At 53.8% G+C, this 15,453-nt stretch overlaps 1 protein-coding gene across 1 annotated transcript in view; it reads left to right on the top strand.

The window, feature by feature from the left end:
• SLIT1 (slit guidance ligand 1) overlaps positions 1-15,453 on the top strand; it is a 58,000-nt gene that overhangs the window by 5,854 nt on the left and 36,693 nt on the right. Inside the window, exons 2-4 of the mRNA XM_066324446.1 lie at positions 6,514-6,585; positions 6,872-6,943; positions 7,594-7,665. Of these exons, the coding sequence (XP_066180543.1) occupies positions 6,514-6,585; positions 6,872-6,943; positions 7,594-7,665 (216 nt within the window). The remainder of the gene's footprint in view (positions 1-6,513; positions 6,586-6,871; positions 6,944-7,593; positions 7,666-15,453) is intronic.

Raw genomic sequence — 15,453 nt, 5'->3', positions numbered from 1 at the left:
GGACAGCAGGGGTTGGAGTGGTGAGGGGAGCAGAGGTTTTCCTGCTCTACAGCACCAGGCTGCCAATAAGCAATGTGAGCAGTAGAATAGCTGGGTCTTTGGGGTTGTGGCACTGCTGGAAGTGAGATGGGATGGGGGGACCTCTCCATGGTGTTGGCCCTAGGCTGTCCCCTCAGGAATCATCTCAGGTTGATTCATTCAGGCTGCATTCAGGCTCTGAGGCTGTGCTGACTATCTGCTTCCCCAGCATGCATTTTGGATGCACTTGCTGCTCAAAATAGCAGAGGCAAGTGTCCTATGGGGGAGAGAGGCTGCTAGAGGAGGAAGATCAGAAAAAGGGAAGATTAATTTTTAAAGCAATGCAGCCAAGGAGCAGCCCTGGGCACCAAGAGTGAGAGACATGCAAGCTCCTGGCCCTGGATATTTCTGGGTTGGAGGAAGTCCTACATCCCAAATGGGATGCTCCCAGAGACCCATCTGATCTGGGATTGAGTAGGCACCTATAACTGAGCAGTTCAGGTGCACTTGTCCTCTCTTCCCTGGTGTGAGCAGCTCCAGGAGGTATAAGCCAAAGAGGTTTTGCTGGGGGAGATGCAAAGCGGAGCTCAATATGATGAACGGTAGGATGAAGCCTGAGGGCTGGGCAGCCTCTCCTGCCCTGGGAAGCAGAGGAGCTACAGAGCAAGTCCTCACCAGGCTACTCAGCACACCATAAAAAGCCAAATTTTGTGGGTATCTGGGAAAATCTGTTTTCTTGGTTGATTCTCAGTTTCCACATTTGTGAAATAGAAATGCCCTGCTGCCTTTTCTCTCTCCCCTTGAAGTTAAGGGAGGTTTTTTATTTATTTTTAACCTGAAGATGGTACACCACAATGCTGTGTGAGTGTAAAGCATTCCCTGACTTCGAGCAGTTAATGGCTGTGGCATGAAAACCCCAGAGAGAAGTTAGGAGAACAGAAAGCCTTCCGCATCCTCGCTGTTACTTGCATGATCCATGCTGTTTGTAATGCCTAAAGATGTGTTGTGATGCTAACCTGCTGTAGTACCTCGTAAAAGCCTGCAGAGCCTCCTGTGCTCTGGGGGCCATTGCTGTGCTTGGGGCTGGGTTCTCCTTTGGCTCAGGGCAGTGGTTCTGAGATGAGCCCAAACAGCTGCTCTTGGCTCTGCTTGTTGGGCACCTGCAGGCAGCTGGTAGGGTTGGTGCTGGCAAGGCGTTCACCCATTTTGTGACATCCCTAAAGGAACTTCCATGTATTCCTTGGGCACCTTTGCTCTTCTTCAGGGGTCTGGTTAGCACAGGGATGGGATGGAAAAGGAGAAGAAGGTGCTGAACCCCTTGTGCAGCTGTGTCAGCCCAGGACATGTGTGACCAGTGTCCCCTCCCTGAGCAGTGGACAGCAGCACCCTGTAATTCCCTGGTACCTGGGAGAGGATGGAGTTAGCACCCAGCTATGGCCATATGGGCTCCAAAGAGCTGGTGAATGTGGTGCTGGTGCTAGAGGGGATCAGCTCTCCCAGGACTGGGAAGGAAGGGCCTCTGCCCCACATTTCCTTGTTTGAGCATCTCAGTGAGCCTGTGTTGGGGCTAAGTTACATTCAAGCAGCTGGGTGAAATCTTGAGAAGACTTGAAAAATGCGATAAAAGTGTAGGATGAAAGGTTGCAGCTGCTCTGTCCCCCAGTGCTGAGCACAGGGGTCAGACTGGAGTCTAAGCCTCATCCGTGTTTCCATTAGCAGTCCATGTGATGGGACATGAGCTGTTTATGATAGTTGAAGATGCCACCAGGCTGGAAGAGATGCAAGAGGGCTGGAGAACGAGCTGAGATTTCAGAGTGGGCTTGGTGAATGGGAGGAATGAGCTGACAGAAAGGAAGTTGTTGCCTGGGGACTCGAGGAAAATGTTTGGTGGGAGGGAATCACCAACAGCACAGATGTGGAATGGGAGCACAAACAGAGCAGGTCCTGCCCCTGCAAGTCAGAGAGGCCCTGGGGGAGAGCTGTGCCCTTGGGGCTGGGGGATTGCTGCAGGAAAGTGGGCTGGGAAAGAGACCTGCACGGGCAAGGGAGCAGCCAGATCTCTGCACCGTGGTCTGGGCAGGCAGAGATGGGGTTCATCTGCTGTGGGAGGGGTTCAGGTCAGAGTTTTGTTAATGGTCCTGGAGGCAGAGGAGTAGTGACATGCTGAACTAAAGCAGTGTCAGTCCCTGTCCTTGAAGGAGCAGCGTGTGCATCTGCCTGGATTGATGGAGGGTGGCAGAGGTACTGCTGTGGGGTGTGTGACCTTCCAGCCTTCATTTCTCCGCTTCCCTGATTATTATCTGGCACTGCCGGCTCCAGCTGGAGTCAGGGCTCTGGGAGCTGTGGAGCTGCTGGGAGGGGAGCCATGCCCTGGGGGCCAGCACTCTGAGGCAAGGGCAGGAACAGCAGAGCAGTGAAGACTGTCACACAGAGGGACACGTCTCATGGGCAATGCTCCAGTCCCACTGGGCACCAAGGCAGGGACAGCCCTTGCAGCAGGCACCACAGGAGCACAGATCCTTTTCCACCAGCCCCTGCAGTCGCTTCCCAGAGCTGTGGGCACCTGCTCTATGCTGGCCCTGATGGGCCAGGGCACATTTTGCTGCTGGTGGATGTAAATGCAGGAATTCATCTCATAGACTTCCCCTCTACATTCTTAAAAGCGGGATTCTGGGGAGCAGAGCGGTTAGGAATTCTGCCTCAGCGGGAGAGCAGAGCTGAGCTGAGCCGCAAGGACAGGAGTCACATGTGTGTGAATAGCTGATGCTTTGCAACAGTGTAGGGATAGTGGGATTGTGCTGTCTGCTCGTTCCCGCTCCTGATAAATCAGTGCCCAGGGAAATATCATTCATGTTGGCTGTATTTAATAAATTAACTCTCAGCACTTGTGCTCTCTGAGGTTGTTACTGAGTTAGTGTAGCTCCAAACCCTGCAAAGGGAAAAGACACATCGGATCCCTTGGGAATGGATAAGCCATCCAAAGCTAGAAACCAAATATAAACCCAGACTATGCAAATCCAGTCTAACGAACCCTGCTGCAGCACAGACATCCCATCTGGGAGTGGGATGATCCACAAGCAATGTAGCAAAGGGACTGATTGTTTTAATGACTTTCCTCTTCCCAGGGAAAAATGCGAGGGGGGGGTTCTGAAACTTGAGGGTTGCAAATGAAAATTTGCTGCCTCTTCATCAGCAGTGTGAGATTTGAGGTGCTGGGGGGGAGAGGAAGGCAGCCTGAATGAACCTGAGGATGCTTCCTGGTGTTAAATTCTCTGAATTAGTGAGGCAAGAGCACGCCCTGTGTTTCTGCTTTCAAGTCACAGTCCAGAAATACAACCAATCTGCTGGGCAGTTCCCCAGACACATCAGTCCCTATTGAAGCTCTGCTGGGTGGAACAGGGCAGTGTTTTGCTTCACTAGGAAAGGGCATGGAGGCAGTGGGTGAGCAGCTGAGCAGCAGGGATCTGGCTTTCTGGGCACTGCAGACTGTAATTTATCTCCGTGAGGAACTGAAAGGGGGTTCAGAGGGGAAAAAGTGTCATGAAGTTAAATGGCAGTGTTGCCTCGGCATCCTTACAAATAAGCTTTACCTGCTGTTCGTTCCCGTCTTGGTTGCAAAGGCCATCATTTACCTGAACAAAGGCATGGAAGGATGCTGGGAGCAGTTGTCAGGGAGCACACAGAGCCAGTCCCTGAGGGAGGAGGACTGTGGAGGGGCCCTGAGACACAGCCCCACTTGGGGATTGCCACCAGCCCCACTGCTGAAGTTCCTCGAGGATGCTCAGCAAGCATGCAGGGAACAGAGGCTGGGGTGGGCTGCGTGGGCAGCAGACCCCAGGGTAGCTGGTCCTGCCAGTGCCTTGTGGTGCTACAGTCTTTGGGCTGCACTGTCCCAGCAGATGCCTTGGAGAGAGGACAGAGCCGGGTTTTGGCGTGTGCAGGGACTGGCCATGGCTAGTCTGTGGTTTCCGTGGCTCTTAGGTGTTTCTTCATGTTTCCACGCTGCTTTGCCTACGCCCTGCCTCTGGCTAAGGCTCCGGGGTGCTGGTGCTCTGAGGATAGCACCACCTTGGGCTTTGCAGGCTGAGGTGTAAGTCCTGGCTTCCAGGTTGGGCAGTTCTAAATCATGTCTCTCTGCTCATCCCTCTGCAGTACTGGAGATGTCTCAACGTCCAGTTACGCATTGTACTGGAATTGTACTCCAGCTACACAGCCACAGTGATGTTAGGTATGTTTAAAGGAAGGAGTCCTGCTGGGAACCCTCCCTCACCAGCAGCTCGAATGGGTTACCTCCAGCTTGGTCTCCAGCGTGGCCCTGGGGATTTTCCAGGCAATCTTCTTTGCCAAGGAACCTTTAGGACATTTGGAGAAAAGCACTCCGAAAACTCTGATTTCTCCCTGCCCTCAGCTGACTTCAGGGCTTGTGGTCCATCAAGAGGTGGGCACACAACTGCACATACCAAACGACCCCCTTTGTGGCGAACAAACATCCCTAAAACGTGTGACACACCCCAGAGCTTCGTGCCTGGGATTTACAGCCTGACTGCCCATGGCTTTTGCTCCCACGGAGAGGGCCAGGTCCCTCTGATTTGGAGGCTCATCCCGGCAGCCTGCTGTGCTCTCCGCGCTGATCGGACTGGAAGCCGCGGGAGTCGTGGGGCGGCAGAGCCCAAGTGTGGGTTTCAGTTTAATCACTGGGGCTGAGGAACCTCTATTCATTCCAGCTCGCATTCATCTGTGTCCTAGTAACGGTGCTCTCCCAACCTCCTTCCCAACACAGGCACACACGGCGGGATAATGGCAGGAGCCCGGCAATCGCGGAGCTGAATAGCGCTGTAATTACGAGGCTATAATGGCGAGCTGGAACTCATTAGCCATTATCAGCCGTTTCAGCAGGACAATGACAGCACCCCGGGGTGCGCGGCTGCGCTGCCTGCACCCGGTGGCCCTACACGCTGCTCGGCGGCCCCGAGGCCAGCCCGCCGCTGACCTTGGCCCCTCGCACGGCTGCAGAACCCGGCGGAGGGAAGCTTTGGCTCTGGATGGCAACGATGGGTTGTGTATTCAGCCAGTCATGTGACATTAGGCATTCCTGCTCCCTGGTCCCGCGGTCAGGGCTCAGGAGGTTACAGCCCCCCCGTGGGTGCCCCAGCACCCCAGCCTGCTCCATGGTGGCACTCTCCCGTCTCGCTCCTTCTCTGACTCCAGCAACTCATCCTTCCCTTGACCGACTTCTCCTCCTGTAGTTTATCTGTTTTCCTCTTGATTTCTGTGTTTGTGTTCAGTGCAGGCAGTGGGTCTCCAGCATGGGAGCCCTCCCTGGGCCCTGCCTTCACCTAGGCATCCTCCATCCCCAGCACACGCCTTGGGCAGGGTGGCCTTATGGCCAGAAGCAAACGCTGCCGTGCTTTGTGATGCCAAGCAGGGAGACTGTCTCCTGCAATAGGAGGCTGCACAGAGATCCCCAGCTCTGCAGACTGTGGGTCCCAGGGCTGATGGTCCTGCTTTTCCTACAGTAATCACATGCTGTAATGCAGAAAGCCATTGCAAAGCTGACTGCGAGGTGCAAATCTCTGCAGCTCCTGGCCTGATGTATTTTAAAGCAAGATAATCCTAGCAGGAGCTTGCTGGAGAGCATGGCTGAGGAGAGCTGGGGAAGGTGTAACCAGCAGGCTGGGAGCAGAGGCCCTGCCATATGTGTGTCCGGGAGTGGGATACATGTTGTCCTGGTGCTTAGCAGAGCCTGGGCAGGACCAAGGCCCTGGGGTGAGTGTAGGTACCTCTTATTTCCACCAGCAGAATGAGCAAGAAGAGGCAGCATCTCCCTTCTGGCTGCATTGCTTTTCCCTCTGTTCACCCAGGGGTTTTGAATGAGAGAGTGATGCCACAAAGCAGCTTGTCCTGTGCAAGCTTCTCTTGGCAGGTGAAGCCTGAGTGTGGCTTATTCTCCAGGTAGAAGGTGTGAAATGGCTGTGCACTGAACCGGTTGTGATGCAATGATAGTGGCAGGAGCCATTATCATCTAAGTGTCACTTACACATATAAGTGTCTTGCAGCTGAGTATTTGGAGGGCTCCTGTTGTTCTGAGGACTTTTGTTTGTTTCTTGTTAGCCTTGCCTTCCCGAAACAACTCTGTGTGTTTGGGATGACCCAACCAGGTGTTAGCTGCATTTGCAGAACAGGGTGACATGCATTCCGGGGGCGCATCTGAATGGGAACAGGGAGGAGCCGGACACCCCTTGCCTCTTGTTGCCTTACGGTCCCTGGAAGATGCCAGCTCACACAGCCACAGCCAGATTTCTGTGTGTCAGCGCTGCTTGAGGATGACGGTCCTCTCTGGAGCCAGGGGCCATTCCTGGTGAGGGTCCACAGAATTGCACCAGCTCCTACTGTCCTTTGGGCCCTGCCTGACGTTTTTCTGGAGGTACTGGAGAGGCCAATGCCGGGCTACCTCCTGAGTGCATCCCTGCTGATTTCTTCCTCTTCTCTCTGCAGGGAGCTCAATGGCAACAACATAACACGAATCAACAAGAATGACTTTGCTGGGCTGAAGCAGCTCCGTGTCCTGTGAGTTCCTGATGAGGGGTCAGCTGCCCCACCTTGGTGGATATTATGCTTGGTTTGTGGCCCCTCCTAGGGCTGCTGGAGTCACTCAGCCTCCTTCTGTGGGCTTCAGCAAGCAGGGCTGGAGGGAATTGTGTTGGGCTGAGCATGGTGGATTTCCAGCTGGGAGAGAGTGGGAAGAGTCCGGGTCGTGTTGAGGGGATAATGGGAGTGAGGTGCCCTAGGTCAAAAGAAGTAATGGGGGCACTGGGGACCACTTTTGCAGAAAGCTGACCCCTTCTCTCTGCAGGCAGCTGATGGAAAACCAGATCAGCATGGTGGAGCGTGGGGCATTCGATGACATGAAGGAGCTTGAGCGGCTGTGAGTGTCTGGTCATGGAGGGAGGTTGGTGAGGGGCTGCTGGATTTAGTTACAGAGAGCATCCTTTCCTTTTTTCCTTAAACCTTAATGTATCTGTGCTGCCTGACTTCAAACAGTTTCTCTTCTGCATGGCAGTGGTATTTTACAGTTTGGGGAGCACACCTATTTTTATTTCTATAGATCTTAGAGTCCTTTCTGATGCTTTTGAAGTGAGGAGCAAGTCAAACACAAATGACTTTTGCTGTATCAGCTGTGTCCTGTGTGTTAGCAAGGGAGCTGTAAGTTCTGGTCCAGTACTCAGTAAAATAGCTCAGCAGTTTAAAAATCCCAAGCTGCTCGAGCAAATAAGAGGAGCTGATCGAGCAGCAGGTTAAGAGTGCAGTTAAGCAGCAGTCAGCAGTTAACAGCTTGGAGTCCTCTCTGCATGTAATTACAACATTGTGAGTAGGTCTATTAGTGCCCCGTTGGTTGTCCCTGCCCGGGACTGTGGTGAGCAGGATGGGGATGTCCTTGCCAGGTGGGATGCTCTGCTCTATTGGCCTCTCTGAGTGAGCCAAAGTACCCAACTCTGCCTGATGCATCCAGCTGGGCTGCAGATGGGGTCATTGCTTTGTACCCCAAACCCTGACCCTTTTCTCCTTTCCCTGCAGACGGCTGAACCGCAACCAGCTGCACACCCTGCCCGAACTTCTCTTCCAGAACAACCAGGCGCTGTCGCGGCTGTAAGTACCTTCTGTGCCCACAGGGCCTCCCTGCCCAGCAGTGGTGTGAGCTCACCTGGGGGACTGCCGTGGGGTTTGGAGGGGCACTGATGTCTCAGGAGGGTTCTGCTCCTGGGGGAATTGTGCTGGTGGTTACTGGTATGTTGTCCCAATGGAGGCTTGGCATGTGGCAGGGGGCTGCCCCCTGTTTCTGTGTGACCTGAGCACCCAGCAAGGTGGGAGATGGGCTGTGACTTGCAGAAGACCTGAGACTGGCAGTGTTAAGGATGTCCTTGTAACACACGGGAATACGGGATGAGGTGCTGGCAGGCTGGGCTGGGTCTGGCATCGCAGAGTTGAGCTGTGCCTGTGCAGTGTCAGGTGGAGAGGTGCTGTGAGCTCCTCAGCCTCCTCCCTGGGTGTGGATCAGGGGCTTTGGAGCAGAGTTCCCTTACACACTTGCCCAGGTTCTCATGAAAGGAGGGTGAAAGAGGGTGTCTCTAAGGGGGTCACATTCTGCCCAGGGGAGCCCCACAGCCCTGCTCAAAAGCTGCCTTTCTGTAGATGTCAGGAGAAGGAGGAGGAAGCTGTGCCTGGGGCAGATCCAGCCCTTCATGCCTGCTGCCATTCATGCCTTCTGCCGTTCATGCCTTCTCACATTGCTCTACCTGTCCCCATCCCTGCCTGTCCCTCTGCACCCGCAGAAACAACTCCAGGGACTGTCTCTTGCTGTGCAAGCCCCAGCTCCACAGATCTCTCTTTTCTCCTCCCTCTGTGCAGCAGCAGGCTGCTTGGGGAGAGCTTCTGGGGTTTTGATAAATATTCTCTGTTCCATATTGGGTTTCCCTTGCCTGGGGCTGTTTTGCTCAGGCAATGGTGCTTTCAGCAGTGCCAGCATTGTTCAAACAAAGTGTTTACAGGCTCTCAGCTATGTCAGGCACCACATACATTGGGAAGGGTGCTGTGAGGAGGAGAGGGTGCGTGCCAGACTGGGGCTGGGTGCTCTCCATCACTCAGAGAAGCAGCTTATACCCTGTGGATTGGGGTGGTAGTTGCCAGGACACAAGCTTTTTTGCTTGCTGCATCTTGTATCTCCATTGATCAGCTGTGACATGAGGATGCCAGGTCCCTGCTGAGGCAATGCAGGAATGGATGAAATAACTAAATGTGCTGAGACATTCCCAGGACAGGCCTGGCTGTGCTGGGGCCAGGCAGCCCTGCCTGTGCAGTCAGGCTGTGACTGTGCCATTTTCTTCCAACAGTACCAGGGAATCAGTCCCAGAGTCCAGCCTAAGGCGTGTAATGAAGGGTTAAAACGCTGTGTGGGTTGCCAGCATGGGATGTGTGAAGTGGTGGACAGGTGCCAAAGATGGGCCTAGGTAATGGCAGCTGATAGCACAGGCGTTCAATTAATTATCAAATGGCATTCGTTGAGCTCAGCTGTGCCATATCCTGGCACCAGCAAGGGCCCATCCTCCAGCCATCCATTGCATAACAGAAACATGGGCAAGAAAATAAATTTACGAATATTAATGTTTCCTTTTGAATCTTCTCTAGATTTTAATACCAGGCTCTTTCAACAAGCAGACCCTCACAATTCATTATGGAGATGCAGAAGAGCAGCATGTGTGTCTCCTACACAGACAGTGTGGCCCTACACAGCCACCAGGCTCCTGTGGAGCCAGGACTATGCCACGGTGTGCATGGGGCTGTACATGCCACCAAGGGTTTAAGAGGGCTATGCAGGATGCTCCTTGTAGCCACCTCGTGTTCAGCTGCATTTCAGCCTCTTCCTGTTGTTTTACTGCTTACTGCAATGTGTTATTTCAAACCTTTTCCCTCCCACTCTGTCCTAAAGTGGTTTTCTGGCCATTTCTGCCATGGCAAACTGCCTGGATACCAGCACCTGGAGCTGTTCTTATTCAATCTGGGGCTGTGTGCATGGGCTCAGATTTTGCAGCTCCTTGACTATAGCCGGTGCCATGTCTTGAGGAGCTTTTGATGCGTGCTTGGAGCAGAGGGTCCCTGTGATGAGCAGTGGGACTGGGGATAGGGGACACACTGAGCCACCCTCCAGCCTCCTCTGCAGCATGTTCCCCTACACATGTTAATGAGGGTAGGGATGCAGCACTGGGGGCTGCCCAGAGAGCATATCAGGAGCCAGTGTCCTGGCAGATCCTCGAGTTCTGCATTTGTGCAACAGAGCCCTATGTGCCAGAGGACCTGCTGCTCCCTCTCCTTGAAGCTGCCAGTTGCTGAGGGGCTCAGGGATGTTTCAGAGGGGTGGCAGGGCAGGCGTTGCCCTGTGTGGCTTGTCTAGACACACATGCTGGCTTAGCAGGAGGTGAGATCTGGACCAGTGCTACTCCAGCCAGTGTGAGAGGTCATAAGGACACTCTTAAATTGCTGCAAACCTGGGTCAGGCTACAGGGGTATGAGTCAGTGGGGAACAGGTTTAAGCTAAATTGAAATCAGCTCTCCTTGAAGGAAATCGGAGCCTCCCCACAGGGGTTTGCACTTGTTTAACTGCTGAAATGTATCTGGAGTGGCCCCACTGCTCAGGACGCCCTCCCTGCCCAGAAACAGGCTGGGTCCTGTGGTGGTCTAGGAAAAGAAGGCTCTTACCAGCGCCATTTCCTTGCAAATCCTGGTCTCCAGATCACTTCCAGCAAACAGACTTCCCCTTGACTTGCCAACCATGACACTTCTCGAGTTCTAGAGTCCTTGCTGGGTCCTCATGTCCTCACATCATTTTACTGGGAGGTCTTGAAATAGCAAAAACTGACTGAATAAGTTAGGCTGAGATGTGTTTAGTTGGGAAATGAGGCTGTCTGGCAGGTGAAGCAGAAAGCCAGGGGTGGATTGCAGGAGCTGCTGGGGTTGCTTAGATGGGCCCTTGGGTGCTGGCCTAGGTGCTCCAGCCTTTTCTAGACATAGTCTTGATGGATCTTTTTTCAGCATATCAGTTACACAGAAGATGAAGGCAAGTCTGTTGAATTAGGGGTATGTGATAGCCATAGAGCAGTTTCCCACTGTACCTTTCCCACTGAACCTGATGAAAATTTTTCAGGAGCACAGGAGGAGTCCTTCAGGTTCAGGTTGGGATGGTGAGCTCTTTTTCCACCTCCTGAAGTGTCAGAGCCTGATCCACATTGGTGGTACTTTGTGGTCTCCCAGCCTTGCTGGAGCAACAATTACGTACATGGAACTTGGCTGTAAAGAGCATCTGTGCATCAGGATAATGGAAAGGGCTGGAGTTAAACCTGATCCGTCGGGGCTTAAATAAACTGGGGAATGGCAGGAAAGGGCCAACGGAAAGCAAACCTCAAATGAGGGCATGGGGGAGGTGAGATGCCTGGAGAGGAATGTTTTCCCCTTGGAATTTGGGAATATTGAGCTGACGCCTGCCCAGAGCCCATTTCAGTCTGAGGTAGTGAGGAGGGGGGGTCCTTGGCAGTGGGGCCAGGAGGCAGAGGGGACTCTCTGCATGGCCTCCTTTATTTATGTCCCCCACAATGAGAGGATAACTCATTAAGCAATCCTGGTGGCTGGAACTGGTGCTGATCTGAGGTTTCGCTGGAGAGCGCCTGACCTCAGTGACCCATTCTCAAACTGGGTTTAATTAAACTGTCAGCACTGGACGAAAGAACAAAGCTTTGTGGGCTCAGGGGGGAAAGACAGGGTCCCCCAGCAGTCACTAGGGAAGAGCACATCTCCTGTGAAGTGGAGGGCTGATAAAAAGATGGATCTTTCCTTCCAGTGAGGATTACCCAGGCAAGAAGGTGACCTCTTCTACTGCCGTGGCCAGGGTTGGTCCCCAGTGTGCCACAGTTGTCCACATCTTGGCTCAGCAATGGTGCTCCCCTACTGTCTTGATGCACACCAGGAGCCAAGGGGATGCTGGTAGACCTTCCTTCACCATCTCTCCCAAGCTGGGAGAAGCTGGGGTTTTTTTGGGTTTCCCAACAGCCCCCAACAGAAAAAGCAAGCAGTGTTTCTCTCTGCTTCCTTGAGAAGAGTGGGGCAGAAGGACGAGAAATGAGTTTTGTAGCACTCTCTCCCTTCTCTGCTCACCTCCCCTTAAAACCTCCTCCTGAAGCTGTTTCTAAGTCCCACTGGGGGGCTCTGGATGGAGGATAGGAGGAGGAGAGAGGAGTCTGGAATGGCTGTAGCAGCAGGGTGAGGACAGAAATGCTGCGGGCGCATCATCAGGGAGGCAAAGACGTGGGCTGTTGAAATGTGCTAAAGGCAGCCAGGATGGCTATAAATAAATAGTTTTCTCCAAGGGAAGCCGAGCTGATGCGAGGGAGGAGAGGAGCAGTGGGTGCGTGGCTGTGAGGAGCTCTGGGGAGTTGCTCCTGCAGGGGAGTCACAATCCCAGATGGATGCATCCCCATGGGAGTGGCTGCCCAGTGGTTTCCCTCAACAAAAGCTGCAGTGGCTGCTCCTTGCTCAGGCAGAGTGGGAGCTGAGAGAGAGTGAGCAGAGGGTAGGGGGAAAAAGTCTTGTCTCCAGAAGGAGGGAGATTTAGGACATGGGCCACAGACTGTCAGTTTCTGTCGGACCCATGCCAGCAAAAATGGTGAAGGAGATGGTGCCACATCTTAGCTGGCAGCCAAGCCCAGGGGGAAGGGCTGCCGTGCTGCTCTCAGTCTGCAAGGGCAGGGGCTCCCTGGAAACAGCATTAACATCTCAATCAGGGCTGGTGACTTTTTGAGCCGGGGACATGTGAAATGTTGTAGGAGCTGGGGAGATTGTCACGCTCCCACTCCCGTGAGACTCTTCTCCTGCAGCCAGAGCCTGCAGAGGAATAGTGATGCTCTATGACTGCCTCTGTCTGGGAGCTGGCAGAGGGACCAGGGGCTGGTCCAGACCCACCACGGACCCAGAGGTATTGAAAGATCTGGGAGTTTTGAGCTGAGTGGCAAAGAGCACCACAGCTGAGTGTGCTGCCTGGTTAGGAGAGATGATATTATAGTGAACCATGGGGCAGGTTCCTTGCCCTACTCCTGCATTTGGCTAAACCCAGCCCTAACTGCCTTTAGAAAAGCAGGCAGAGAAAAATGGAGGGCTGCTAAATAACTTGAGAAAATGCAAATGACATCCTTCAAGAAGGAGAGGATCACAACCATGCCAGAGGAAGCTGTGAGCTGAGTAGTAGCAAAACAGGGTGACAAGTGAAAAAGGAGCTGTCAGAGAAAGGAATAACAAAACAGGCCCCGCTCGGATGGGGCTGGCTGCGCGTGGGAGGTGTTGCTTGCGAGACTGTACTAGTGACCGTTCCTCTTTGGGCTGCACCAGGAAAACCCCCAGAGAGGGAAGGCAGAGATGGAGAAAAAAATGTGTGCTTGGTGACGGCTGGATCTGTGTTCCCACAGTGGGTAGTCATGCTGGTGCCAGGTGGGAGGTGTGGGTGCCAGGTGGGGACGCTCTCTGGGGAATGAATGTGCCGCAGCTTTGCTCCCTCCCAGTGGGGGAGACTTGCCTGAGCCCCATTTTCAATTTAGTGGGGGTTATTTGGTGCCTGCCTGCTGGTTGGCTCCCTGGAAATGCTGTCACTGTGGTAGGCTGGCTCTGGCTATGCCCTGGCTCTCCTGTGCCAGACACCCACTCCCACCTCCCACAGTCACTCCTGTTGGGGCTTTGGTTGAGGTTCACTCCCTCCAGCAAGGTTTTGTGCTGCTTCTGGAGCTCAGCAAGTGCCCAGGAGCCTGCAGCCGCTGCGTGGGAGGAGGCCTGTGGGCACAGCATTGTGTTTTCATCTTCCCATGCAGGAGCAGGGTTGCTTTGGCTCCCTGGGCACGTGTGCCTTTGCTCTTTGCACAGATGCATATGTGCTGATGTTCTGTGCAGAGGTCTGCAGTCCAAGAGCAAAGTGCCAAGGTCAGAGCAGAGAGCAGCTTTCCTGGAGCAAGCCTCCCTGCTTCCCTTCCCCAGCATCCCTCATTTTGTCCCAGCTCCTCCTCTAGCAGCATCCCCCTCCCCTTACCGGGTGAGGGCCAAGTGTCCCCGCTGTCACCATGCCCACGTTTTGGACTCCGGGTGCCGTACCCCATCGCGCTCCCCGACAAAGCTCTTTCTGTTGGGGACAGAGCAGGGCTGGGGGGGCCAGGCTGGGATGTGTCCCCCCGAATACCAATGAGGAGGGGCAGCGTGTTTACCCCTGTGGCTGGGGGGAGGGGGAAGCCGCGGGGTCTGTATGCTGCAAGACACCCCCCCACACCAGCTGGGGGGAAGGGGAAGGGAGGCCTCTCTGCAGCCCCCGGGAACAAAGAGTCAGTGTGGCTCGTGACAGCTCTAAGGAAACGCAGGGAAACAAATGTGCCACTAATAGGTGGGGAGGTTACCTAGGGAAGGATGCTGCCAGGCGGGCGGGCGGCCAGCCCCCTCCCCGGCGGGCTGCCAGGCACTGAGGGACTGCTCCTGGCACCCCCCAGCCTTGGCGGGGCTCAGGGGGCTACAGAAGGGCCAAGCTGAGGCGGGCTGATACGTCCTTGTGCTTCTGGCCAGTGGGGACAGCATCCTTACAGGTACCTCTGGGGTTTTGTGCTGGGTAGCCCTGCTGGGAAGGAGCACCCTTGTGCAGGGGCAGTGCTCACTGCCTGCTGCTCTTTCCTTTCTTTCTTCATCATTAATGTGCCACGGATCTCAGCTTTTTTTGGGTGGGGGGAGGGTAGAAGACTCCCTGGGGAATCCTAAGTGGAGAGAACCTCAAAGTCTCACAAATTAAACACATTCTTAAGATCTCTTTATACTTAAGCACTTCCATAAGCTTTTTGGGACTTGACCTGCAGTATCCAGAGGCACAGGAGTGCTGGGGTGAGGGTAGCAACCATGCCCCAACCTACAGATGAGCAGCTTCCCGCTTTGCTTCCCACCAATCTGGGCCCTGTCCTGCCGGGTGGTGGTGCAACCCCTGCACAGGGATGCCCCAGCTCTGGTCTGTGCCATTATCCTGCCAGGAGTGGGCATTGCCAGACGGCTGCCTGGAGATAATCTGCCCCATTCCCTCCATGCACCCCGTTGTGCTCCTGACTCACGGCTGGCTCCAGTTTTCTGGCTGTTGAGAGGCTTCCAAGGTTTCCCTGGCAATGCACAGGGTCAAGTCCCACTCCTGGGGCTCTCTCCTTGAACCACTGATTCTGCTGGGCTCACCCTCTATCTTGCTTTGGGTGCAAGCTTGGATTTGTGTTTTGTAATGTTATTAAAGCAAAAGGGGCTGAGTTTGTGGTGAGGTGCTGCTTTCAGCCCCCTACCTCTTTCAGCAAACAGCAAAGTCCTCCCATCCACATGGCATCATGCAGAGCATCCCAGTCCAGCATCCCAGTGGTGCACTGACAAGTGGGAATTTGCAACCCATGGGAAAAAGCAATGAAAAATCGAATCTTCCTAAATCTGAGCAGCAGTGCTAATTACACAGCTATTAAAACACAGGAATTATTTATTCTCTGCCTGCCTTACAGCTGATTGCCTGCATTGTCCCACAGTCAGCCTTTGGCCACCTTTGGTCCCCTGAAAGAGTTAAAAGAGCACTTGGAGGAGCTGATCCCTTTGTCCATCCATTTTGAGCACAGAATAAAGGCATTTCCTTCCTCCTGTTTTCACAGCTCAAATAGCAGAAGGGTTCAAAGTGATATTAAAGAATCGTGAGCAGAATTAGCCTCTGGTAATTTGAGTTCCAGAATGTAAAAGAAAAAAGTCTCATGCAGCGATTTGAGGCTAAGTTGTAACTTGGTACTTGCACGTGTATCCCACAGACGTGTGAATGTGCAGAGCCAGGTAATTAGCCTGTGTTTGCTGGTTGATCTT

Source organism: Sylvia atricapilla, chromosome 8, assembly GCF_009819655.1.
Source record: "Sylvia atricapilla isolate bSylAtr1 chromosome 8, bSylAtr1.pri, whole genome shotgun sequence".
Classification (NCBI taxonomy): domain Eukaryota; kingdom Metazoa; phylum Chordata; class Aves; order Passeriformes; family Sylviidae; genus Sylvia; species Sylvia atricapilla.
Note: the sequence above shows the minus strand (reverse complement) of the source record. Positions and strands in the feature narration are given on the sequence as shown.